A 26,318-nucleotide genomic window follows, 5' to 3' on the forward strand; every position below is an offset into this window, starting at 1 on the left:
CTGCTGACTCTTTCCTAACAGGGATTTACAGCTGTGAATAGCGCTGATGGTCTGCTAGAGAGGAGAGGAAAGGTGAGAAGGTGACGATGCACTGCATTAATGATCCCTTCCTCTCACTGCCGACAGTGACACGGACTCCGCCCTGAGAATCAGCTGTCAATTACCTCAGGTGTTACCAGTGGGCCCCTGGAAGCTTCCGGGGTAGAAAAGAAAATATTAATTAGATCCAGACTAAGACCTCAACCACAATTAAATAATTGACTCTCCAGGTGAGTGTAAAAAGAAGAGGACACAGTTCACCAAATCCCCAATTACAAGCTTGTCAAGGTAGCTGCCGAGAGAGAGAGAGAGAGATCTTTTGAAAACCAAGATGCTTGGACTCACCTTTTGCACTCCTCTCGAAATATGTCGGAGTAAAGGTTAGCCGAGAAAAAGGGAATAAGAAACTTTCAATTACGTGAATGGAATTAGAAACGTTTGGTTTATTACACTGAAACAAACTAGAAAATAAAAAAGAACCCGCCCAGTGGATACACACTAGGCAACGGCACAGAACATGCAGTTTCACGTCCATAACTCATTTAATTAGGATTAAATGATAGAAAAATAAACCATTTACAAAATGTCTACTACAGAGACAGACCAGTGGCATCCAAAACACACACGTTCCACAAACTCAAAATAGCGTGACTATTTTGAAGATATTTTTTTCAATAACAATTGTTTTGAAACATTGTACCATAAAATAATATAAACAATGATCGAAACAAAAATTTCACAGTTGAAGGGAGAGCGCACGTGACATGCAGTCTTTGGTGCAGAAAACACACTACACAGTAGTTTCGTGTTTCCATAGTCCCGTTTTTATGTTGGCTGAGCACGAGCTCTCTGTGTTGATTATAGGCTTGATCTGCCCATTGTTTCTGAGCGTGCCGTTTTGTGTAGCCAGGTTGAGCCCGTACGACTTGGGCTGGCCGTCCACCAGCTCGGTGTTATTGGGCTGCTTTATGCTACTACTGTCTTTACTCGTAGCGGACGCAGAAGTCCCAGCCCCCTCACCTTCTCCTCCTGTTCCTACTGTTGATCCTACACTTCCACTTCCCACTACTCCGATAGCTCCGTTGCCTAGGGCGCTAGTGCTGCCCCCTCCCTTGTCGGTGTAGCGCGAGCGTCGGGGCAGGGACGTGCTGGCGTCGCTGCTGTCCTGTTGCGTCTGGCTCTGGTGGCGCTCCCTGTAGGCCATGTAGACTGCCCGTCGGCTGCACCGCGCCTGCTGACTGTCGTGGTGTTCGTGGCGATGCCGCCTGTGGGGGCCGCTCTGCACGCTGCCGTCCACGCTGGTGGGCACGTCATAGGCGTACTCGCGCAGCACCGTGAGTCGGCTGGCCCGGTGGGCCCGCGCCCTGTTCTTGTGATGCCGGCCCGTGGGTCCGTTGGCGGCAGGATTGTTGTTGTTAGGCCGGAACTGCACCTCCACGGGTGCCACGTGCATCTTGATCTCGTTGTCCACCGAGTGCTCCGTCAGGCTGTTGTCCAGCATGGCTGCCCCATTGGCGGGCAGGGCTAGTAGGGGCAAGGATTTGTTCTGCGCTGCCTCTGCATGCAGATTGGTCAGTTTACTTCCCTGGGTGGAATTTCGCACACTGGGGCCACTCTTATTGGTGCAGGATGACTCTGCGCTGCTGTGGGCACACTTGGCCGCATCGTCGTTGCCCCTACCGACCGACCCAGCCGCGGACACCGTGGATGCCCCCGGCAGTGGCAGCAGGGCGTCCTCCTGCGCCGAGTAGGCCCGTCTCTCGGGGCAACAGGCCTGGGCCCAGTGGCGCCTCATGTCTTGGCGGTTGACGCAGTGGTGTGCCAACAAAAAGCCACCCAGAGCCAGCGCCGCAACGCCAAACAGGCAGGAGAACACCAGGTCGGCCGGCCTCTCCTGGGACACGGCCATGGCGCCAAACACCCACAGCGACGCGTAGAGCCCCAGAGCAACCGCCGCGCCCAGGAGCTGTAGCGCGAACGTATGCTCGTTCTCCAGCGCTGACAGGGACACGGCATGGGGAGCCGACACCGTCGAGGACGAGGCGTCGTGGGACTGGAGGTGGAGGAGTGTGGCCGGGACGTCTCCGGCATCGCTGCCCGCTATCGCCAGCCGCTGTTGCTCCTCGGCGGGTTCCTTGAGTTCGTAGCGGCGCTCGGGGTGGCGGCGCAGCTGGAGGAGGATGCTAAGGAAGTACATGCAGTCCACGAAGACGATGAAGCCGACGGGGCCGTAGAAGGCCCCCAGGCTGGGCTCCCACGCCATCCAGCAACTGAGGAGAAGACAGAAGGGGAAGGCATCAGTACAAACATTCAATAAATATTTATGTAAATGTGGTACACACGTACAATATCATACACACAAATGTATTGTGCAGATGTGTCGATATATCAGCTGCATTCAGTAAAAACACATGTTGGCAATGAAGCCATAAGACAAGTATGACATGACAAATCTTTGCCATATGAGTCAAGTGTCACCCATTCAAGTGGTCCACAAACCATTTTTAAATTATAACAACTTCAACATTGTTTTGTGTTCGACTCAACCCATAGCTCATTAAATCAAGTTTAAAAAAAACACATGCAGGCATTGAGTCTCTTTGAAAATGCGAAAAGCGGGAATCGAGTATCTGTTCCGGAATATTCCACGGGGCGGGTTCCATTCGTCCCAGCTGCAAACTAATTAAACTCCAAAGACTTCAGACAGACACAGGTCCAGATTTCCAAATTACAACCCAAACAGCTGCCACCATAAAGTGAGAGAATGAAAAAGAGGGGGAGAAATGGGAGAGGGAAAGAAAGAGCGAGAGAGCGACAGAAAGAGAGAAGCGAGAACACAAACAGAGAGAGGAAGAATGAGAAGAAAGAGAGACCGACAGACTTGGAAAATGGCAGCAGACGTGAGGTGCCGAGACACACACTATAAATAGCGCTCCCCAATCGGGCTCTCGGAACTTCACAGGGACTCAGAACTTTTCCTCCCCCCACAAAATATTTGTTATTTACATAAAGCTACGCACACGCGCATTCTGGCCAGTCGAAAACAAAAAGCGATTTCTCTTGGGTCTAGTTTTATATATACACAAAGCCTTCTGTCGATATAAAACAGAACAATTTCCATAAACACACACTATAGTAGAATAACTAATTGGTTTCCATACAATGTGACAGTAAACTGGCACTACTTACTATGGTGCGTTGGCCTGGCTACCGTAGTTCTTGATGTTGGCGGCTGCGGTTATGCCACAGACGATGATCGGTATCCCTCCGCCTATTAGGTAGAACCTGGTAGGAAAAGGTAGTGGAAAAAAGAACTGAGTAGGACCTGCTTGGGATCAAATTGGTGGTGAGTTGGTTGCAGAGGTGGCATGTGTGCTTCAGGCCTCCGTACTGACACCATGTGGTGGGTGTTAAACCAACGACGCAAACCAAACCCTCTCTCTCCACAAGTCACAGCTATATTTCCAGAAGATACATAATACACACATAAGAGTATTAGCAGCTCCTTGTAAAGGGAGAGAAACGCAAAATGAGATTGTACAGCATTTCAACTGACCCTCGTCCACACACTAAACAGTTAGTCTGACTCGGCTATAATGACCAAACCTTTTCATAACTGTGCATTGTGGGAAATGTAGTATTTTACCTCAGCATGGGTCGTGGAGGGGGCGGGGGCTCGTCCAGCTCTTCGTAGTGCTTGGCCTTGCGGGTCACTTGCTTGTAGATGTTGCGTGCCGTCACGCCCACCCACAGAGCTGTGGCCAGGGTCGAGTAGTGCAGAACTATGCCCACCTGGGAAAAAAAATCGCCACCGAGCTCAGTCACGATCAGGATTCCACTTTAAACAAACAACTTCATTATGAAAATGTTCAATGCGCCAAACTGTATGAGTGTACCAAGTATCATGATTTTATGAAAAAGTTCACATATTGCCTGGACTATATAAAGGCTTTATAGAGCATTCACAAATTCTACATAAGCACTACATAGATGCTTCACTAATAATTTATGAGCAAAATACTACGCATTCTGAAAACTCATTTCATAAAATGCTATTGTACTAATTGACCGTTTGTAAACTTCCTTGACAAAGTAGAGCCTAGCTGTAGGATATCCTTTATTTTAGGGGGCAAACTGTTATTTTCCAAGATGTTCTCTACCAGCTGGGCTCTTTGTGTTAAGGACAATGAATGAATGAAAAGAACCCAGTGCAAATCAGCAGGGGCTGCTACACTGCCTTCAGTCGCGTTTCTCCACCCTTCTCATGGATTTAAATGGTGGAAACAGCAAGTGTACACTTTGGGGAAAAAGGGCGGAGAATCAGGAATCACACTATGTTGCCAAAGGCAATTTTGCCTCCTCCACAACATCTTGAGATCCCCATATAATTGTGAGATGCTTTTGGCAAGGGAAGGCAGGTTGGCAGTCTGGCTGGCAGGTTGGTAGGCAGATAGGCTGGCACACCAGTGGGTTATGGTGGGGGGGGATACTCACAGCTTGGCACACGCTGGCGTAACGCGTCTGGTTGATGCCACCCACGAAGACGCCGCAGGTGAGGAAGATGTGGAGGCAGAGGTTGACCAGCATGTGCCAGAACTTACGGCTAATCCGGACAGACCTGGACACGCAACCACACAGAACTGGCATAGTGAGATTCATCAAAATAAAATATCACGTCTGTTTGTTTGATTCATTCAAAATCTGTTACGAGTTTGGAGTGGTGGAGATGTGCTCGTGGAGGTGTGAACATATTAGTTCGAGACTGGACAGTATTGGTCCCCAAACTTCCTTGCATAGTCACCTACCCCAAAATAAACATTCTGGCCTGGAATCTTGTGCTGCGACCCGAAAGCGAGTCAAAGTCCATCATTTGGTAATATTAGATACCGTACTTCTAGTAAGATGGATACTTGGTATCTTATGCACTAGGTATACACTGTATTAGATTCTACTAGGAGGTAGAGCTGTTACCTGTGGTGGTAAACGTAGCTGATGATGATGGCCAGCAGACAGAGCAGGAGGACGATAGCTGTGGCATAGAGGACTGGGTGGAGAGGCTCAATGCTGGGAGAGAAATACTCCACCCCAGTAAGATCCTGTGGGATACACACATCAAAATGTTCCAATCTCATCACTTTAGACAATGTGTCATACAAAAACAAATTAACCCTGAAGAAAAGGTCTGAGACAATTTCGTCAACTCAGGAGATTGTCATGTGATTGTCCCAAAACTAAACAGGTAGTGTTTATAGAGCCTGTGAACCCGAAAAGAGATGTTGAGCCCGTCTTGAAAAGGCTAACGTCTCAAAACAAAGTTATGGTTGTCACGATATCAGTATCCTAAATACTCAGAAGCATCGTGGCAAGAAAACAAGAGAAGAAGCGTACTGCATTTACTGAGGAAAACATGTTGGAAGCAGCCTTATGTTGTCTCCCGGAGTCACATTTGTTCATTGAGTTTAAAAGGCCATTCAACCCCTGGCCACCCACCATGAGCACGGCGTAGTTGCTGAGCGAGTCACAGGAGAGCGTGGTGAAGTTGTCATGGTGCCGCAGGACACGGCAGCCCTCGCTCTGCCAGCCACCCTGCCCACCCAGCAGGCTGAAGTTCCAGCAGGCGGGCACGGCGTCCGAGCCACGGGCAAACCTCCGCAGCGTGGCGTTCACCGGCACACGCAGTCCGCGCAGCTGGAAACCCTCTGACCAATCAGAGGCAGAGAGAGAGAGAGAGAGAGAGATGAGGAGAGAGATGAGGAGAGAGATGAGGAGAGGAAGAGAAAAAGAGAGAGAGAGAGAGAGAGAGAGAGAGAGAGGAGGAGAGAGATGAGGAGAGGAAGAGAAAAAGAGAGAGAGAGAGAGAGAGAGAGAGAGAGAGAGAGAGAGGAGAGAGATGAGGAGAGGGAGAGAAAAAGAGAGAGAGGCGTGAGTCTTCAAAACATATCCTGGTGCTTTTATTTATTGGTCCTTTTTTTAGCTACCTTTTCTAAAATCCAATGCAAGACAAAAGGGTGAAAGGTAGCCTAGTGGTTAGAGCGTTGGGCCAGTAACCGAAAGGTTGCTAGATCAAATCCCCGAGCTGACAAGGTAAAAATCTTTTTGTTCTGCTCCTGAACAAGGCAGTTAACCCACTGATCCTGGGCCGTCATTGTAAATAAGAATTAGTTCTTAACGGATTTGCCTATCTGCATTACAGATGGATCCCTAAATCAAAAGTCTTTGCCCAAACCACAAAATTCACTCTTAAAACAAGTCACAACAGTATCTTGAACAAAACCCATCTAATACTTTAGGGTACAGTAGGGTCCATGTCGGACTCACCAATCTTGGCCAGGAGAACGGGGGTGGCCACGTTCCTCCTCTTCCCACCGTCAGCCAGCAGGGTGGAGTTGCCCGTGGATGGGAAGAGCTTGCCGTTGCGGAAGGCCAGCAAGTGAAGCTTGTAGACGTTGTCGTCGGCCTGGCCCAGGTACTGAGAGAACAGAGAGGGGGGGAGCTGCAGGGACGCCTCCACCATGGTGTTCTAGGGAGAGAAAGAGAGGATTTATTCTTTCATTTTATTTATCCTTTATTTAGTCCCATAGAGATAAAATAAAAAGTATGATTGAGTGTACAGCATAATGTGTGATTCTGGTTAACGTTTTAGTCTACAATTCATTGTTTAGTTAGCATTTACTTAGAAAAGACATGTTATATGGTAAGCTGTTCTTAGGTTTGTGCTATGGGTGAACCTCAAGACAACACACCTCACTTTGGTAAAACATTTCAAGGGGCAATGATGGCGATATCTTAAACGAATGATGCATCATATTCAGTCTATATATTGTTAAGGCTAAGGGGACCTGTTTTAATGACTGCTGCTGCTTGCTCTTTGCAGTCTAGGCTACTTTATAAGCACATTGTGACAAGTGCTGATGTAAAAAAGTTTGTGTTTCTACACATTGGATTGATTGCCTCTCCTTCGGTCAATCCGGGATACTGACCTTGAGAGAGAGGTTGGACAGGGTGCTGGTGACGTTACACTTGAAGCTGAGCTGGCGGTCAGGGTTGCCGTCCAGGTCAATGCGTGGGCCCAGGTCTCGGAGAGCGATGCGTTCAGGCATCAGCTTCTGGAACAGTGTGCAGGTCATGCCATTGAAGCTGCTCGCCTTGATGGCGTGGGCCTCCAGGGCGATGTTATGGGAATTCTGGGAACAAATGATAGGAATAAGAGAAAAGGAAAAATACGCATGAGGTCAAATAAACAACAATCAGATATACTTTTAAATTCCAATAGTAAAAACACACATACAAAACGCCACCTCCCAACGACAATGCATTTACACCCCGATGCCATTTAGGATTTGGTAATGCGATCTCATGATCTGGCGCGATCTTACGGTGGAGTAGGCCTGGGTTCCGCTGGCAAGCTGATGAACAGAGATCCTCTGGAGACACTCCACGATACGGGAGCAGGCCCTGGCCTCACGCTGAGCCAGCCGCAGCACCCGCTCATCAGCGTGCATCAGATTACTGGAGATGTCCACCATCACAACCCCCAACTGAGACAGACAGAACAGGGTTAACACACACACACACACACACACACACACACACACACACACACACACACACACACACACACACACACACACACACCAAGAAACCACAGAACTACACACAGTTACCTGAAAATACACGCAGGGCCAGACAGAGGCACACGCATACACGGGCCTTATCAATCGAAACAATAGAGTGCTTTGTTTTTTTTTATCCAACACTCAATGTAGTCTTTATTATCATCGCCCTGGAAATACCTGAATTTGAGCCTTCGGGTTCCTCTCAGCGCTGACGGAGGGCACAGGGCTCTAGACCAGGGCTGCATTCCAAACACTTAACAGACACACCCTATCCCCTCAGCCCTCAAAGTAAGTGGACACTTCTGATGACGTTTCATGATGTCTGACGAGTATACACTTGCAGGGGGAAGGAGGACGGATTAAAAAAAAAAAATTAAATGGACCATCCTTGCCCAGAAATTCGTCATTCGTTGACCCCGCGATGATTGTGTTTTCAGCCTTGTGGGTGCTTTATATGCGCTACAATCAATTATGATTGCATGTCGACTTATATTAACTATATAATTATTATGATCGCTAGCAAATTAATTACCCAACCAACGTTAGCCTGCCTAGCTACTTCTGAAGAAGGAAAATGTTTTATTTGTACATTTTGCAAAAGCTAACCAAACAAAAACATAATTACTTTTACGAGACGCGTTTATGCATTAGTAGCACAATTTCTTATTTACATTCATTTTTACTTGCACTTGTATGTTGACTTCTCCATAATGACGTTTAAGTTTTGGCGATACTTTTCTTAGCGGATGTACACTCATCGCAAATTGAATTATGGCGCGTTTCAGGCCCCGAAGTGAACATAATTTTACACTCGTAAACTCCATTAAAAACGAGGGCTGAGGGGCTTACTTAACTTCCCTTGCTTGGCTAATCATTTGGACCGACGACAAATATGGCTGCGGGGATTCCCCCAAGAGCTTAAGGCGAGGGAAACTGGACGATGGTGTGTCTTTTACGAGTTTGGTGCAACATTGCTCAGGTGCAACATTCAAAGCCTTCCCCAATGAGCGCAAACTGCCAGGTGTGAAACCCAACAGACAAAGAAACCTGACCCGGCCTTCCTTTGCAATCCCCCACAGCTCGACAGGAACAATCCCCCATTCCAGATCCTAGCTCATTCGCTTTCATTACGATTCCTCTGTGGATTTAAACACGACAGGGTTGCTCTGTAACTATGAGGAGCGGAATAACATAAAGGGCCAAAGTATCAGCAGTAAGCTGGAGGTGAAGACACTGTGTGGCGTATTCGCACCTCTCACTTGCACACACAGTAAACACACACTAAAAAAATACTATTACCTAGCTCTACTTATAACATTTATTTTGGTTCTGACCCCATTTCCTCTCATTACACTTATGCCTGAGGCCGTGCATGTTACTGTCCTCTCAGAGTGTGTGTGTGTGTGTGTGTGTGTGCGCTTCTTTATATGAACATCTTATTCATCCATAAAGGAGGTACAAGGTGGGACTGGGAGACTGAAGCGGGACTCACCTCCTTGTATTTCTCGGCAAACTTGCCAAACTTCTCGATCATCTCAGCCACGAAGATGACGTCCATCTTGTCTGAGAAGTTGGCGGCCTCGATTGTGTAGACGAGCAGCTGGCGGGCCGTGATCACCGCGTTGGTCATGTTCAGAGGCATCTGGAACACAGAGAGACAGAGAGGTTTAGAAGGACTGTACACAAGGGTGAACGCTTCAAAAAACAACACTTGAGTGTAGGAAGACAAAAAGAATGACAACGCCGACAAAAGAAAGAGAAAAATAACAAATCAAGAGGGGAGTCTTGGCGGGAGATATACAATAAGTTGAAGAAAGAAAAGACAGACAAAAAGAGCAAATCAAACATGGTCAGACAGAGTGTCATGGTCACCTGGTTGATGATGTAGAGGAAGCGAGTTACATCTTTCTGGTACTGGCAGCGGAAGTAGTCGCCCTCGGCCCATAGGCCCCCACGGTCACAATTCCGCTGCGCACGCCGCTCCTCACCCACCGAGCCAGAGTAGATTCCCGTGCCCGACGCCAGCTTGTTGCAGGGCAGGTAGGCTGTGATGCCTGCTAGGGTACGAGGCCATCTGAGAGGTGGGGGGGATCGAGAGAGAAAAACAAAGAAACAAAGAAAAAGAGAGGGGAGCGAAATATACAGTAGATAGAATGAGAGGGACAGAGAGAGAGAGACATAGTATATAGATAGAAAGAGAGGGACAGAGAGAGAGAGACATAGTATATAGATAGAAAGAGAGGGACAGAGAGAGAGAGACATAGTATATAGATAGAAAGAGAGGGACAGAGAGAGAGAGACATAGTATATAGATAGAATGAGAGGGACAGAGAGAGAGAGACATAGTATATAGATAGAAAGAGAGGGACAGAGAGAGAGAGACAGTATATAGATAGAAAGAGAGGGACAGAGAGAGAGAGACATAGTATATAGATAGAAAGAGAGGGACAGAGAGAGAGAGACATAGTATATAGATAGAAAGAGAGGGACAGAGAGAGAGAGACAGTATATAGATAGAAAGAGAGGGACAGAGAGAGAGAGACATAGTATATAGATAGAATGAGAGGGACAGAGAGAGAGAGACATAGTATATAGATAGAAAGAGAGGGACAGAGAGAGAGAGACAGTATATAGATAGAAAGAGAGGGACAGAGAGAGAGAGACATAGTATATAGATAGAAAGAGAGGGACAGAGAGAGAGAGACAGTATATAGATAGAAAGAGAGGGACAGAGAGAGAGAGACATAGTATATAGATAGAATGAGAGGGACAGAGAGAGAGAGACATAGTATATAGATAGAAAGAGAGGGACAGAGAGAGAGAGACAGTATATAGATAGAAAGAGAGGGACAGAGAGAGAGAGACATAGTATATAGATAGAAAGAGAGGGACAGAGAGAGAGAGACATAGTATATAGATAGAAAGAGAGGGACAGAGAGAGAGAGACATAGTATATAGATAGAATGAGAGGGACAGAGAGAGAGAGACATAGTATATAGATAGAAAGAGAGGGACAGAGAGAGAGAGACATAGTATATAGATAGAAAGAGAGGGACAGAGAGAGAGAGACATAGTATATAGATAGAATGAGAGGGACAGAGAGAGAGAGACATAGTATATAGATAGAAAGAGAGGGACAGAGAGAGAGAGACATAGTATATAGATAGAAAGAGAGGGACAGAGAGAGAGAGACATAGTATATAGATAGAATGAGAGGGACAGAGAGAGAGAGACATAGTATATAGATAGAAAGAGAGGGACAGAGAGAGAGAGACATAGTATATAGATAGAAAGAGAGGGACAGAGAGAGAGAGACATAGTATATAGATAGAAAGAGAGGGACAGAGAGAGAGAGACATAGTATATAGATAGAAAGAGAGGGACAGAGAGAGAGACATAGTATATAGATAGAAAGAGAGGGACAGAGAGAGACATAGTATATAGATAGAAAGAGAGGGACAGAGAGAGAGAGACATAGTATATAGATAGAAAGAGAGGGACAGAGAGAGAGAGACATAGTATATAGATAGAAAGAGAGGGACAGAGAGAGAGACATAGTATATAGATAGAAAGAGAGGGACAGAGAGAGAGAGACATAGTATATAGATAGAAAGAGAGGGACAGAGAGAGAGAGACATAGTATATAGATAGAAAGAGAGGGACAGAGAGAGAGAGACATAGTATATAGATAGAAAGAGAGGGACAGAGAGAGAGAGACATAGTATATAGATAGAAAGAGAGGGACAGAGAGAGAGAGACATAGTATATAGATAGAAAGAGAGGGACAGAGAGAGAGACATAGTATATAGATAGAAAGAGAGGGACAGAGAGAGAGAGACATAGTATATAGATAGAAAGAGAGGGACAGAGAGAGAGAGAGACAGTATATAGATAGAAAGAGAGGGACAGAGAGAGAGAGACATAGTATATAGATAGAAAGAGAGGGACAGAGAGAGAGAGACATAGTATATAGATAGAAAGAGAGGGACAGAGAGAGAGAGACATAGTATATAGATAGAAAGAGAGGGACAGAGAGAGAGAGACATAGTATATAGATAGAAAGAGAGGGACAGAGAGAGAGAGACATAGTATATAGATAGAAAGAGAGGGACAGAGAGAGAGAGACAGTATATAGATAGAAAGAGAGGGACAGAGAGAGAGAGACATAGTATATAGATAGAAAGAGAGGGACAGAGAGAGAGAGACATAGTATATAGATAGAAAGAGAGGGACAGAGAGAGAGACATAGTATATAGATAGAAAGAGAGGGACAGAGAGAGAGAGACATAGTATATAGATAGAAAGAGAGGGACAGAGAGAGAGAGAGACAGTATATAGATAGAAAGAGAGGGACAGAGAGAGAGAGACATAGTATATAGATAGAAAGAGAGGGACAGAGAGAGAGAGACATAGTATATAGATAGAAAGAGAGGGACAGAGAGAGAGAGACATAGTATATAGATAGAAAGAGAGGGACAGAGAGAGAGAGACATAGTATATAGATAGAAAGAGAGGGACAGAGAGAGAGAGACATAGTATATAGATAGAAAGAGAGGGACAGAGAGAGAGAGACAGTATATAGATAGAAAGAGAGGGACAGAGAGAGAGAGACATAGTATATAGATAGAAAGAGAGGGACAGAGAGAGAGAGACATAGTATATAGATAGAAAGAGAGGGACAGAGAGAGAGAGAGACAGTATATAGATAGAAAGAGAGGGACAGAGAGAGAGAGACATAGTATATAGATAGAAAGAGAGGGACAGAGAGACAGTGAGTGACGTCTTAGAAGGGTGGGTTTGCCACAATGTGGTGGCATGATTCACATGATGTGTTCCAGGAACATGTGATTACTTATCCGCAACAGCGGTTTACTGAGCTCATCATTATTGAAAACTGTGGAGCGCTTTAGTTCCTGCCCAGTACTACTTATTCACTTAATGGATTAAATGCTTTTGACAGTCACTCAACTGGTTCGTATTCATTAGTGCACACTGTGGGAAAACATACCAAAACAGTGTACAAACTAAACTATTGGAATTTCAGGTTAGTAAGGCCTAATGAATACGACCCAGATTTTACTACTAACAACAAGTCTAATATTCAGCCACTAGGTGGTGCCACCGAGCTGAGTTTGTTCCAAAAATAACTGTCTGGTACAAACTTGTTTACCTCAACAAGCCCATTAAAATTAAACAAGTACCTGATTAAATAAGACACTAGATATATTAATACAATAGATAAATATATTAGATTCATAAAATAGATTAATACAACTATAAACATTTACCTGAAAAATTTCACAGACAGATTACCAACTAATAATAACCTAGTCTATCATAAAATGTGATAGTGAAAGTAGCACCCCCTCACCTGAAGTCACCCTTGTTGTTGGACACTCTGTCGGGTGGGCAGTACTTGGCGGAGCTCTCCAGAACCACAATGTCGACGGTACGGGTGGTGTTCCCTCGGCTGGTCCTCACACGACACTCCCATTTCCCAGTTGAAGCAGGCTGGATGTTGGAGATGGTCAACGCACTGAGTAAAGAACAGAGGGGAACAAGTAAATCAAATATTACTGCCAAAGACGGAAAGAGAGAGTAGACCGTTTTAACCATGTATGCCGAGAGGCACCATTTGCATCAGATGTTTAAATGCACAATCTGTCATTTTAATTTACAGTCCAAAAGTGGTACCCCAGCTGTCTCTTGCGGCCTACTGCTTAGCTGATTTAAAGAGGGTTAGGTCAGTTGTGCTTTGTGGAAACAATCAATCAAATCCTATTTACATAGCCCTTTTTACAATAACATTTGTCATCAAGTGCTTGACAGTAACCTTCCCTTAACCTCCAAGCAGCAGCAGCGGTGAGGAAAAACTCCCTGGAGGAAGAACCCGTGGAAGGAACCACTGTGCTCATCTAAGGGTGCCGTTCTCATTACCACTGTCTTCTATCTATCCACCAACCCGCCCACAAGTACCGTCCCCCTTACCTGGCGATGAGGGAGCAGTTCTGTACCATGCTCTTCTCGATGAAGATGCCCTGGGCTGCATCAGGCTCCACCATGAGGCCGTCCTGGTACCACAGCACCTGCATGTCCTCCGCCACGAACGAGGCCTGGCACTGGAAGGGCAGGCTGTCGCCCTGGAACACGACCTGACGCTGGGACGGAGTCAGCTGGAAGGAAGGCAGTTCCAGGGGTGCATCTGGAGGGTAGGGGAGTATGCGGGTTACATTTTAGTGCATCGCTCTCTCTAGACTGCATGTCTGGGTAGGTTTGGGTTAATTCAAGTTATTTGTTCACAACTGAATTCTTCTCCTCAGGGGTGAAGCGAGAGGTGAAGCCAGGTGCGAAGTGAAGCCCATCTGTAAAGGGCACACCCAACTACCTCATCCCCATATTGTTTTTTAGTTTTTTGCTATTTTGCACCCCAGTATTTCTACTTGCACATGATCTGCACATCTCTCACTCCAGTGTTAATGTTAAATTGTAATTATTTATTGCCTTACCTCCCTAATCTTATTACATTTGCACACACTGTACATACACTTTTCTATTGTGTTGTTGTTGTTTTTGTCGCACTGCTTTGATTTATAATCTTGGCCCGGTCGCAGTTGTAAATGAGAACTTGTTCTCAACTGGCCTACCTGGTTAAATAAATGTGAAATAAAATGTAAAAAATAAAAAGGGGATCCCTTCAATAGTCAAAAGTTGGTACCTATTTGTCACTCGGTCATGTGTCTCCACTTGTGAAAGCTGTGCCACGTATTTCCTAACCCGTGCAGTGGAGAGTGCCAAACTGATAAGACAGGGCAAGGACAAACAAAACACTGCAGTGCTCCGTACTGCTGGCCCTTCCCTTATCGCATGTGTCATTGGACAACTCCCACTCCCAAAAACGGCAGCAACTAAAGTCATCTCTGAACTGAACACAAAATAACTGCACTATACACCATTTGTTCTCTGTTCATCTCTCTGCATTTTGATATACCCTGTACATTCACCGTATATCAACTGTTTATACCCTGTACATCCACCTGTATATATCAACTGTTTATACCCTGTACATCCACCTGTATATATCAACTGTATATACCCTGTACATCCACCGTATATCAACTGTATATACCCTGTACATCCACCTGTATATATCAACTGTATATATCCTGTACATCCACCTGTATATATCAACTGTATATATCCTGTACATCCACCTGTATATATCAACTGTATATACCCTGTACATCCACCGTATATCAACTGTATATACCCTGTACATCCACCGTATATCAACTGTATATACCCTGTACATCCACCGTATATCAACTGTATATACCCTGTACATCCACCTGTATATCAACTGTATATACCCTGTACATCCACCTGTATATATCAACTGTATATATCCTGTACATCCACCTGTATATATCAACTGTATATACCCTGTACATCCACCGTATATCAACTGTATATACCCTGTACATTCACCGTATATCAACTGTATACACCCTGTACACCCACCGTATATCAACTGTATATACCCTGTACATCCACCTGTATATATCAACTGTATATACCCTGTACATCCACCTGTATATATCAACTATATATATCCTGTACATCCACCTGTATATATCAACTGTATATACCCTGTACATCCACCGTATATCAACTGTATATACCCTGTACATCCACCGTATATCAACTGTTTATACCCTGTACATCCACCTGTATATATCAACTGTTTATACCCTGTACATCCACCTGTATATATCAACTGTATATACCCTGTACATCCACCGTATATCAACTGTATATACCCTGTACATCCACCTGTATATATCAACTGTATATATCCTGTACATCCACCTGTATATATCAACTGTATATATCCTGTACATCCACCTGTATATATCAACTGTATATACCCTGTACATCCACCGTATATCAACTGTATATACCCTGTACATCCACCGTATATCAACTGTATATACCCTGTACATCCACCGTATATCAACTGTATATACCCTGTACATCCACCTGTATATCAACTGTATATACCCTGTACATCCACCTGTATATATCAACTGTATATATCCTGTACATCCACCTGTATATATCAACTGTATATACCCTGTACATCCACCGTATATCAACTGTATATACCCTGTACATCCACCGTATATCAACTGTATACACCCTGTACACCCACCGTATATCAACTGTATATACCCTGTACATCCACCTGTATATATCAACTGTATATATCCTGTACATCCACCTGTATATATCAACTGTATATACCCTGTACATCCACCGTATATCAACTGTATATACCCTGTACATCCACCGTATATCAACTGTTTATACCCTGTACATCCACCGTATATCAACTGTATATACCCTGTACATCCACCGTATATCAACTGTATATACCCTGTACATCCACCGTATATCAACTGTATATATCCTGTACATCCACCTGTATATATCAACTGTATATACCCTGTACATCCACCGTATATCAACTGTATATACCCTGTACATCCACCGTATATCAACTGTATATATCCTGTACATCCACCTGTATATACCCTGTACATCCACCGTATATCAACTGTATATATCCTGTACATCCACCGTATATCAACTGTATATACACTGTATATTTGTATATAAACTGTTCTTTCTCCCGAGTGGCACAGTGGTCTAAGACACTGCATCTCAGTGCAAGAGGCGTCACATCCGGCCGTGATTGGGAGTCCCATAGGGTGGCGCACAATTGACCCAGCACAATTGGTAGGTCGTCATTGTAAATAAGAATTTGTTCTTAACTGACTTGCCTAGTTAAATAAAGTTAAAAAAATAAAGATCTTATAGCTCTATACTCACTCTACCTAGTTGTGTGTAAACTCTGTTGTCTGTATTCGGTCTCTAAATGTAGTCAATCACTAGCACCATATAACACCAAGTACAACTCTGAGCATGTGTAAAGGTAGCTACTTGGCGAATAAAGGTGATTCTGAACTGAAAATAGAGTGCAGAGCCAAATGCTAGATGTTGCACGTCCATCTATTCTGTATATCGGTCTTGGACGACCGCGTGCTAACGACTGATGCCATGTAAAAATGTGTTCATGTGAGGTCGAAGTGCGCAGATCAGATGTGTGGGCATGGTTATGCGTGACTGTGCTAGAGTTTGAAGATGTGTGTGTACACATCAAAAGGTAGTCTCTTACTAGGAGCTCTGGTACAAACAAGGGGTAACAGGTGTGTGTTTGTGTTCTCACGAAACTTTGTATGTACGTGGAGCTTAAGGGCTTTAAGGTGATGAGTAGTTGTAGGACCAGGTGTGTGTGTGTGTGTGTGTGTGTGTGTGTCCTTACCACAGGTGAACAGCTCAGGCTTGGTGGAGGTGATGAGCTGGCCCTGCAGGGAGCGGGGGTAGGAGCAGCTGGTGTCCTTCACCCCCACGTTGTTGTCTTTGATCCAGTGCAGCAGCCACAACAGGTTGCAGTCGCACAGCAGGTACGGCGTCTGGAACTCCCTGAGGTAACGTGGGGACAGGCAGAGTTAAAAAAATAAATAAAAAGGAGCATTACTTTCAGTTTCATTTACAGTCAAAAAAGTGATAGTCCCCTGTTCGATCCCCCGTTCCATAACCTACTTTCTACGCTGTATTCCCCTTATCTCCTTTTTATTGCCTCTCTGCAATTGTTTGTAAACTGAGGGTTAGGCCCTTGGTGGATGGAACCATTTGAATCTTTGTTTTGCTTCCTGGCTGAATGTGTTTGCATTACCTTGAGTTGCGAACCAGGAAATAAAAGTTACAGATTGCACCTATTGGTGCATTTCTACAACAGGGTATTGTACTATACTCTTTAAAGTGTCCCGAATAGAAAACGCACTACACTGCCACAGGGTGTCATGGAATAACGTTGCAGGGCCTAAACTCTAAAGCATACTTACAAAGTCTTCAATGACACCAAGCTGTCAAACGTCCCTTGGGCCAGCGATGAAAACATGTTCCCTGAAAGGTTTCTGAAAGGACAAGATGAAGGCTATCAATCATCTACAACAAATCCAATCAAGTGTGCCAATCTGCCACATCACACAATCAGGACCCAAACACAACCCGTCACTGGCAACTCCACTGAGATGTCCAGGAATCTATATCCTCACCGTTGCACCGTAGGGAAAAGGACATGGGATAATATGTTGCCGCTGTGGCACTGAGACCCGTGGGGGAACCATGGGTATTATGCTAATATCACAGCACCTGGACGCCACCATTTTCTGAGCAGGGCAATTACTATTAGGGCGTTGGAGCCAGATATGTCACTTTCACATGAATGTCCTTATCAATGACTTATTTTTAGGATGGATAGGGGGAAAATGCAAACAGTTTTCAAAGAAAAACATCTGGCGTATTTAAACAAAGTAATAAAGGAAAAATAACTACTACTTACAGTCGAACTAGACTTGTGAGGCCTTTGAATATGTCCACGTTGAGGCAGCCAATGCGATTGTTGGACAGGTCTCTGTAGAAGGCAAAACAAATGGAGATTCTGGTTATATTCTGTCCTGATTTACTCAAGTCAAACAGCAGCAACAGTCTAAGAAACGTAATATGCCATCGCAAATTGTACAAACAGCATGAAATTCATGACTAGAGTCAATTGACCTCATGTGGTGACTCAGCGAATTCTAATAAATCCACATTGTAGCTCAACAAATCAAAAAGTGGAGAAAACCGTCAACTCAATTTAAAAACGGGTGATGTCATTCGCAGAGACAGGTTGGGGCAGAGGCAGGGATTGAAAAATCCAGGTCTGTCAGTTTTACAACTTTTCAAGGTGATTTGAGACGATGCCTGTGTTCGCCCCGAGGCGGCTTTCACATCAAAGCTGTTAGTAACACACTATACTAGTTGAAATTAATGTATTATGATTGATGTCATACACATCAAAGTGTGTCTTTTTCACCAGGACCTGACACAAAGTGTCTGCCAAACATCAGGTAGTATTATCGATCTTTGAAGAAACCGTGTTTGGGCAAGGATTTTATTTAGTCTACATTGTGAAAATATGATTTTGATAAACTCAAAGACAGTTCAAACTTGAAGAAATTATGATGGAAGGCAGGTCGAAACAACCATGTATAAAATCAAGGATGTGGTGTATATGCAAGCAGTTACAGCTGGACAAAACGCATCTGCTAAACGACTCGAGCGTAAACAAATGACTCAAGTGTAACATTGAAACCTCCAGAAGAGGCCTCACAATACCCTACAAACTAGACCCTGCTAGCTGCAAGCTACAACCCTAGCCCAAGGCCTAATGCCAGGGCAGCATCAGACACTTAAATGCTTAGAAAATAAGTGTGGAGCGTATTACGTAAACATCCTGGTGTTGGTCTAATTATTGTTGTGGTTCCTAGGGAGGGTGGCAGCTGGGGAATTTACTGAGTGAGGTGGTTAGTTCCGCCTGGCCAGGGAAAAACCTTTCAAGGGTTGCCAAGAAGTCATGCTGGCATCCCGTGTCTGAGGAGGATCACCTACTGGGGTGGAACTCCCTTAGCTAAAGGGATAAACTCCCACCCTGCCAATGCTGCCATGGCATAGCATTAGACATGGTTCAGTGCTTTGCAGTTGATAGTGCAGTGTGACGTCAAAGCAGGCCACATAAGGAGAAAATGGCCATCTCTCACCAATTAGCCACATCATCCCAAATATATTCCAACACATGTTTGTTTTTTTAAATCTTGTGGTCTGTCCATTAAAGTAGCAGCACTCAACATTACAGCAGACCCAGAGCAAGCTGTCTGTTGTGATATGAGCAGATATAAAAATAGATGGGTGTGTAAGTAACAAGACGGGGTCAGTGACTGTTCAGCTGTCGGTGGAATGTAGCGGCTGCTGCCGGGTGGTAAGGCCCTGGAGTGGCCAGTAGGGGGTTGTAACTTAAAGTTGCCCCTAGACACTGGATCTTGGGTCCATTTTCCATTTCCCCCCCACTAATGGTTAACGTCAGGATTGGGGGAAGGGAGGCTGATCCTAGATGTGTAGATAGGGGAAACTTCACCCCAGAGATACATGAATGGGTTACATCCAGCAAAAAAAATGTGCTTTGGCATCTTATGGCTCTATTGACAACGTATACATTTAGCTGAATGCAGCTGATATATGGGGCACGTAGCACCTGAGTCTAGACATACTTTCTGCACATCAGGACCTTGACTAGCTGTATCAGGTGGTAAAACAGGGTTGGAGCTAGCCTCCCCTTGGGCTCTCTCCCCCCAGGGTATTACAGTATCTACTCCACCACCCCTAGGCAGTCAGCCCCAAACAGCTGGGACCAGGCACCATGTGACTGATCCCAGATCAGATGTTTGTCCCATGACGTGTCCAAAGCAACCCTCAAAACGTTGCGGTCATGTTAGCTTTGCTTTTTATTTACCCACAGTGGGAGCGGATCAGTTGCAGCTCGTATCCGTCAGCTGGGTTGAAATAGGATAACATTTCCTAACAATGTACACTGGAATGGACATTGACCTACATTTCGATTCATTACAAATGATGACAATGAAAAGGGGTGAAGTAATACGTTGTAGCATGCATTGAACATGTCTGTTTTTTCAAGAGAAACTTCAAGAAAAATGTCAAGTCTGACATCGCTCTCCTCTCTCCGACAAGACGGATAAAAGAGGCAAGCAGCTTCGGTTTGGCCAAGTCGCTCGAGTCTTAAAAACGAGCGAAAATCTAATTAGGCTCTTTGAAGTGAGGTACAGGGACAGATGGGAGAAATTAAAGATTGGCTGAGGCTGAGAGAGAGAGAACACTGAGTCTTTGTCGGGCGCTTTCGCTACTGACTGCATTGGAAGAGAGAGGGAGCGTGTATTTTCATGTCCTCCCTGTCAATTAACTCCATCACCCTTTTCCAGAAGCAGAAGAGGGCGGGCTGGAGGGTAGGTGCACCGCGTGCCAGCAGTCACCACAGGGCTTCTGTTTACAGCACCAGGCCCAAGTTCAAGACTCATTTTACCTCAGCTACTCCTTTCACACTTTTGCTGGTTGAGGAATATGTTGTAAGCGATATGTTGGAGACGCAGCCAGAGACAGGAGCAAATGAATGATTTAACCACCTCCTGACAACCTGTCTGTGCCGTATATTTCCACTGGCAAACATATTTAATTATGTGCAAAGACTGCTGTGTGTTCTGACCATAATACTGATGCATTTATAAATCAGTGGATATCCAGTGTTTCGGATTAATTCATTTCGACCCAACGTTAACATTGTGTTATATAGGCGCATGCAAGATGAAATAGCTGTTGGCTGAATGATTTGTAGGTTGGCTGAGGGAATTACAGTTAGCTATACGTTTAGGAAATATAGTTCTACAGTTGGTTGTAAAATGGTTGAGGCTTGACAAGGGGAAATTAAGCTCTGCCCAGGCCAAGGAGACAACCTTCCTGTCTCACTCACAGCTCCGCACTAGCATCCAAACTATAGTTTATGTTGGTAAGGACCGGCAGGTATAAGATGATTGCAATACACAAAGGCGCACACACACAGACAGAGACACACAAACACTCAGAAGAGTGCACAGGCACAAACGCACTCATACGCGCTCTCTCTAGCACAGACACACAGACCCACGCACATGCCCATCCATCCATTCCCCTTTCCATGAATGTGTGAAAGTAGATAGGGCCTCATGCAGTCTCAAGTGGTCCCTGGCAAGGGCCCAAGTGGACTGGAGAACTGAATAGAACATTGCTTGAAGCATTAAAACACACAGAGAATCTCACTGCCGATAAGTACCTATCGGCAGTCTATCACAGTGGGAGGCCGTTCCTTCTCTTGCTAGAACAAAAGCGGTACCTGCCGACCCGGTAGCAACGAACGTACCGATTTTACTTGTAAAATCACAATGCTTGTCAGTGGCCAACAACTTTACTTTGAGCCAATCAGAGAGCACGAACCCCCACGTGGGAGAGTAAAATAAAAGGGGGATTTTTTTCTGCACATCCAAAACACTTCTTCCAAGCTAGATAACCATTGTATCTGGAATTGACATTATAATTAAATCACAATGGATTAGCTAGTTTCCATGATCAGCTGCCTGTGTTAGCTGCCGAGTTAGTGCATTGTCCTTAGCTAGCTAGCTATGCTGTGCTAACTAACGAATATGCTAACATTAGCAAGTTAGCTAAACATTTGGCTCTTGACTGCCACTGGCAGTATGGGATAATGGAGTGTGAATTAAATAGTTTCTTCGTCATCTTGCTAGGTAGTGATCTAGCTGTGGCCATCTGGCTAATATAATAAGGACTTTTTTCCCCAGACAGCTTGGAATCTAGACCATTAGCAATACCCACGGATATGCATTGCCTAACGAAGCTACTGCCACCTTCTGGTTTGGAGTATTTTAACAAGGGGCGAGTGGCTGACGACTTCACTGTGTGAACACACAAGAGATCGACTGCCGACACTCTGTTCAAAGGCGCTAAGTACTGTTGCCAGGCAAAAGTTTTACAATCCTACCAGTGTGTCTGAGCTTTTACAGCTGTCGCTTACATAGACTGGATAGGCTAGACACAGAGTTAGCAATTGCCTCTCTCTCAGAAACAACAGATAGGGCCAAGAGTATTGTCGAAACCTGGCAAAGACCGCTCGGTCGAAATGTTGCATTGTGGGAGCATATACAACAGTGTGTAGGTTTTTTTCTTTCTTTTATACAACAGTTTTGGACATGGTGCGTTATGGATGCAGTATAATAAATCTGATGTTGAGCAATAGAGGATCGGCTTAGACGCATATTTAAAACCGTTCAGCCCATGACTCGTCCATCTGCCAAGAACATGACAAATTTGATTAAGATGAAAATTATTTATTGCTGATGGTGATATTGATAATACTCACAGTCTTTTGAGTGCGAGCAATCCAAGAAATGCCCCCGGTTCGATACGGCTGACGATGTTGTTCCGCATGTCCCTGTGAAAGACAAACAAAGGGTAAGCCACAAGAAAATAAAAAGGCAATCTAAACGTCAAGTGCACAACAAAGAACGCCTGGTTCGTGTCACGGCATATTGCTATCAACACATATTATGAATATTTGCAGCCAACTTGATCCAAAAATACCATTCCCCAATGAGTAAGACATATTATTTTACGCATCTAATAACACAAAGATATTCTCTCTAGGCCTGCTCAAATAAAATTACAGTCGAAGGAACACACTTCAGATCAGAGGTGTTCCCGAAATCCACATAAATACAGTGGATTGTGAGAAAGACAAGGTCCGGCTCAGAGCAAAAGAATTTAGGACTTTTCACTGGATAGGGACAAAGGTGGAGTTTTTCCCTGACTTCTCCAAGGAGGTCCAGGACAAGAGAAAAGCGTTCATGGAGGTGAGACACATGTGCATGAAAGTGTGTCGCGGACGTCGGAGGCCGAACGATCTGAGTAGCGTGGTAGGCTATGGAAGATCCCCATGATGGCGGTGGTTCATCACGGATTAACTACCATTTTTCTCTAAGCTGAGAGAACTTCCTATGTTGTGAGTAATAGTCTCACTGAGTGTTTATGCTGTGAATGCTGCCTACAATTTATCATTCTGGTTTACAGTTGATATCATTATAGTACTCGATTGAGCAGGAATCTAGGGCAAGCATATCATTTGTTTTACGGTCATAGATAAGCATATCTATTTTTTTGTTTATTTTCACTCGCATCTTCGTGCCATGTGTGATGGGCACAACCCAAAGTGTTAGTTGGCTTATTTATCATTATTATGACCTATATCGGACACCCTTTGTTGTTGGTTCTCTGCTTACATTCCTGCCTTATGGAATTAAGACAGTTCATGAGAAAGAGAATCTCTTCTCTTTGGGAGTATAATGAGCAGCCTGTCTTTATGTCCATTGTTTTTGGTTGATCCATGTCATCGCTGTCATATCAAAATGTATATGGTCATGCCTGTATTTGGCGTTGGTAAAACGCCCTTATTCTAGTTGGAGCGTCAGTGCTGGGAAGTCCTCGGTACACTTCACACGGAAGAAGGCCTGGTTTAGGGGGAGGGCGATTTAAAAAATAAATCATTGTATCGCGTGGGTTTGGGATATGTTTATGACATGTTTGTTCTATGGGAAGTTTAGTGTTCTGTGGGGTGCACTACCAGTCGTTCACTTTTCTTTGATTCAAAAGCAAAGGCTATCCAAAAGGCATTGATTTTAAAATACTTTAATAGTTGTCATGTTTTGGTAATAGTATATTTACAACCTTTCAGACGTGACCAACGTGATTCAAATTACGTTGTGGAATGTGAACGGATTAGGTTCATATTCTAAAAGACGAAAGGTATTGAATTTTCTTAAACAAAAACACACAGACATGATTTTGCTCCAAGAGACCCTCCTTCTGGAAAAGGATGCTCCTAGTATAATACATTTTTGTCACAACCCGAGCTTGTGGGAAGTGACAAAGAGCTCATATAGGACCAGGGCACAAATAATAATACTAATCAATACTTTTGCTCTTTATTTAACCATCTTACATATAAAACCTTGTTTGTTCATCGAAAATTGTGAATAACTCACCACAAGTTAATGATAATGGTGAGTTTGTAAGGATATAACTCTGCAATGTTGGGTTGTATTGGAGAGAGTCTCAGTCTTAATTAATTTCCCACACACAGTCTGTGCCTGTATTTAGTTGTCATGCTAGTGAGGGCAGAGAATCCACTCTCACATACAGTGGGGCAAAAAAGTATTTAGTCAGCCACCAATTGTGCATGTTCTCCCACTTAAAAAGATGAGAGAGGTCTGTAATTTTCATCATAGGTACACTTCAACTATGACAGACAAAATTTAGAAAAAAATCCAGAAAAGCTAGCAACTTACCTAGGCTTTGTACTGCATTCACGTAACAGGCAGGCTCCTCGTGAGGCAGGTGGTTAAAGCGTTGGACTAGTTAACCGTAAGGTTGCAAGATTGAATCCCTGGGCTGACAAGGTAAAAAATCTGTCGTTCTACCCCTGAACAAGGCAGTTAACCCACCGTTCCTAGGCCGTCATTGAAAATAAGAATGTGTTCTTAACTGACTTGGCTCATTAAATAAAGTTGTAAAATAAAAATCAGCAAAATCAGCAAAATCGGCATCCAAAAATACCGATTTCCTATTGTCATGAACTTGAAATCGGCCCCAATTAAATCGGCCATTCCGATTAAATCGGTCAACCTATTATTCAGACCCCTTGACTTTTTCCCACATTTTGTTAGGTTACAGCCTTATTCTAAAATGTATTAAATTAATGTTTTTCCTCATCAAGCTACACACAATATCACATAATGACAAAGCAAAAAACTGGCTTTTAGAAACCAAATTATAAAAAACTGAAATATCACATTTTACAGAAGTCCTCAGACCCTTTACTCGGTACTTGGTTGAAGCACCTTTGGCAGCAGATTTGAGTCTTCTTGGATATGACGTTACAAGCTTGGCACACCTGTATTTGGGGAGTTTCTCCCATTCTTCTCTGCAGATCCTCTCAAGCTCTGTTAGGTTGGATGGGGCGCGTCGCTGCACAGCTTTTTTCAGGTCTCTCCAGAGACGTTCAATCGGGTTCAAGTTTGGCCTCTGGCTGGGCCACTCACGGACATTAAGAGACTTGACCCGAAGCCACTCCAGCATTGTCTTGGCTGTGTGCTTAGGGTTGTTGTCATGTTGGAAGGTGAAACTTTGCCCCCCAGTCTGAGGTCCTGAGTGCTCTGGAACAGGTGTTCATCAAGGATCTCTCTGTACTTTGCTCCGTTCATCTTTCCCTCGATGCTGACTAGTCTTCCAGTCTCTGCCACTGAAAAACATCCCCACAGCATGATGCTGCTGCCACCACCATGCTTCACCGTTGGGATGGTGCCAGGTTTCCTCCAGACGTGAGGGGAATCTTGTTTCTTATGGTCTGAGTCCTGTAGGTGCCTTTTGGCAAACTCCAAGCGGGCTGTCCTGTGCCTTTTACCGAGGAGTGGCTTCCGTCTGGCCACTCTACCATAAAGGCCTGATTGATGGAGTGCTGCAGAGATGGTTGTCCTTCTTGAAGGTTCTCCCATCTCCACAGAGGAATTCTAGAGCTATGTCAGAGTGACCATTGGGTTCTTGGTCACCTCCCTGACCAAGGCCCTACTTTTGCTACCCTTCCCCAGATCTGTGCCTTGACACAATCTTGTCTCGGAGTTCTACGGGCAATTCCTTCCACCTCATGGCTTGGTTTTTGCTCTGACATGCACTGCCAACTGTGGGACCTTATATAGACAGGTGTGTGCCTTTTCAAATCATGTCCAATCATTTGAATTTACCACAGGTGGACTCCAATCAAGTTGTAAAAAACATTTCAAGGATGACGAATGGAAACAGGATGCACCTGAGCTCAATTTCGAGTCTCATAGCAAAGGGTCTGAATACTTGTTTTTATTTTTAATACATTTGCAAAAATGTCTAAAAAATGGTTTTCGCTTTGTGGTTATGGGGTATTGTGTGTAGATTGAGGAGGAAAAACATTAATTGAATCCATTTCAGAATAAGGCAGTAAGGTAACAAAATGTGGAGGAACTCAAGGGGTCTGAATACTTTCCGAATGTACTGTACATTCAGAGACAACATAAG

At 44.4% G+C, this 26,318-nt stretch overlaps 1 protein-coding gene across 1 annotated transcript in view; it reads right to left on the minus strand.

Moving 5' to 3' along the window:
- Positions 1 to 462: 462 nt before the first annotated feature.
- Positions 463 to 26,318, minus strand: part of LOC110500613 (adhesion G protein-coupled receptor A3) — a 57,162-nt gene continuing 31,306 nt past the window's right edge. Inside the window, exons 3-19 of the mRNA XM_021578069.2 lie at positions 22,579 to 22,650; positions 18,121 to 18,192; positions 17,621 to 17,692; positions 17,038 to 17,198; positions 13,644 to 13,857; positions 13,027 to 13,191; positions 9,528 to 9,729; positions 9,148 to 9,297; positions 7,416 to 7,577; positions 7,020 to 7,223; positions 6,358 to 6,559; positions 5,530 to 5,738; positions 5,011 to 5,135; positions 4,534 to 4,657; positions 3,686 to 3,831; positions 3,229 to 3,324; positions 463 to 2,309 (exon numbers count right to left, since the gene is read on the minus strand). Coding sequence (XP_021433744.2) covers positions 830 to 2,309; positions 3,229 to 3,324; positions 3,686 to 3,831; positions 4,534 to 4,657; positions 5,011 to 5,135; positions 5,530 to 5,738; positions 6,358 to 6,559; positions 7,020 to 7,223; positions 7,416 to 7,577; positions 9,148 to 9,297; positions 9,528 to 9,729; positions 13,027 to 13,191; positions 13,644 to 13,857; positions 17,038 to 17,198; positions 17,621 to 17,692; positions 18,121 to 18,192; positions 22,579 to 22,650 — 3,856 coding nt within the window. The 3' untranslated portion in view covers positions 463 to 829. The remainder of the gene's footprint in view (positions 2,310 to 3,228; positions 3,325 to 3,685; positions 3,832 to 4,533; positions 4,658 to 5,010; positions 5,136 to 5,529; positions 5,739 to 6,357; positions 6,560 to 7,019; positions 7,224 to 7,415; positions 7,578 to 9,147; positions 9,298 to 9,527; positions 9,730 to 13,026; positions 13,192 to 13,643; positions 13,858 to 17,037; positions 17,199 to 17,620; positions 17,693 to 18,120; positions 18,193 to 22,578; positions 22,651 to 26,318) is intronic.

The sequence above is a fragment of the Oncorhynchus mykiss genome, chromosome 21 (genome assembly GCF_013265735.2).
Source record: "Oncorhynchus mykiss isolate Arlee chromosome 21, USDA_OmykA_1.1, whole genome shotgun sequence".
NCBI lineage: Eukaryota > Metazoa > Chordata > Actinopteri > Salmoniformes > Salmonidae > Oncorhynchus > Oncorhynchus mykiss.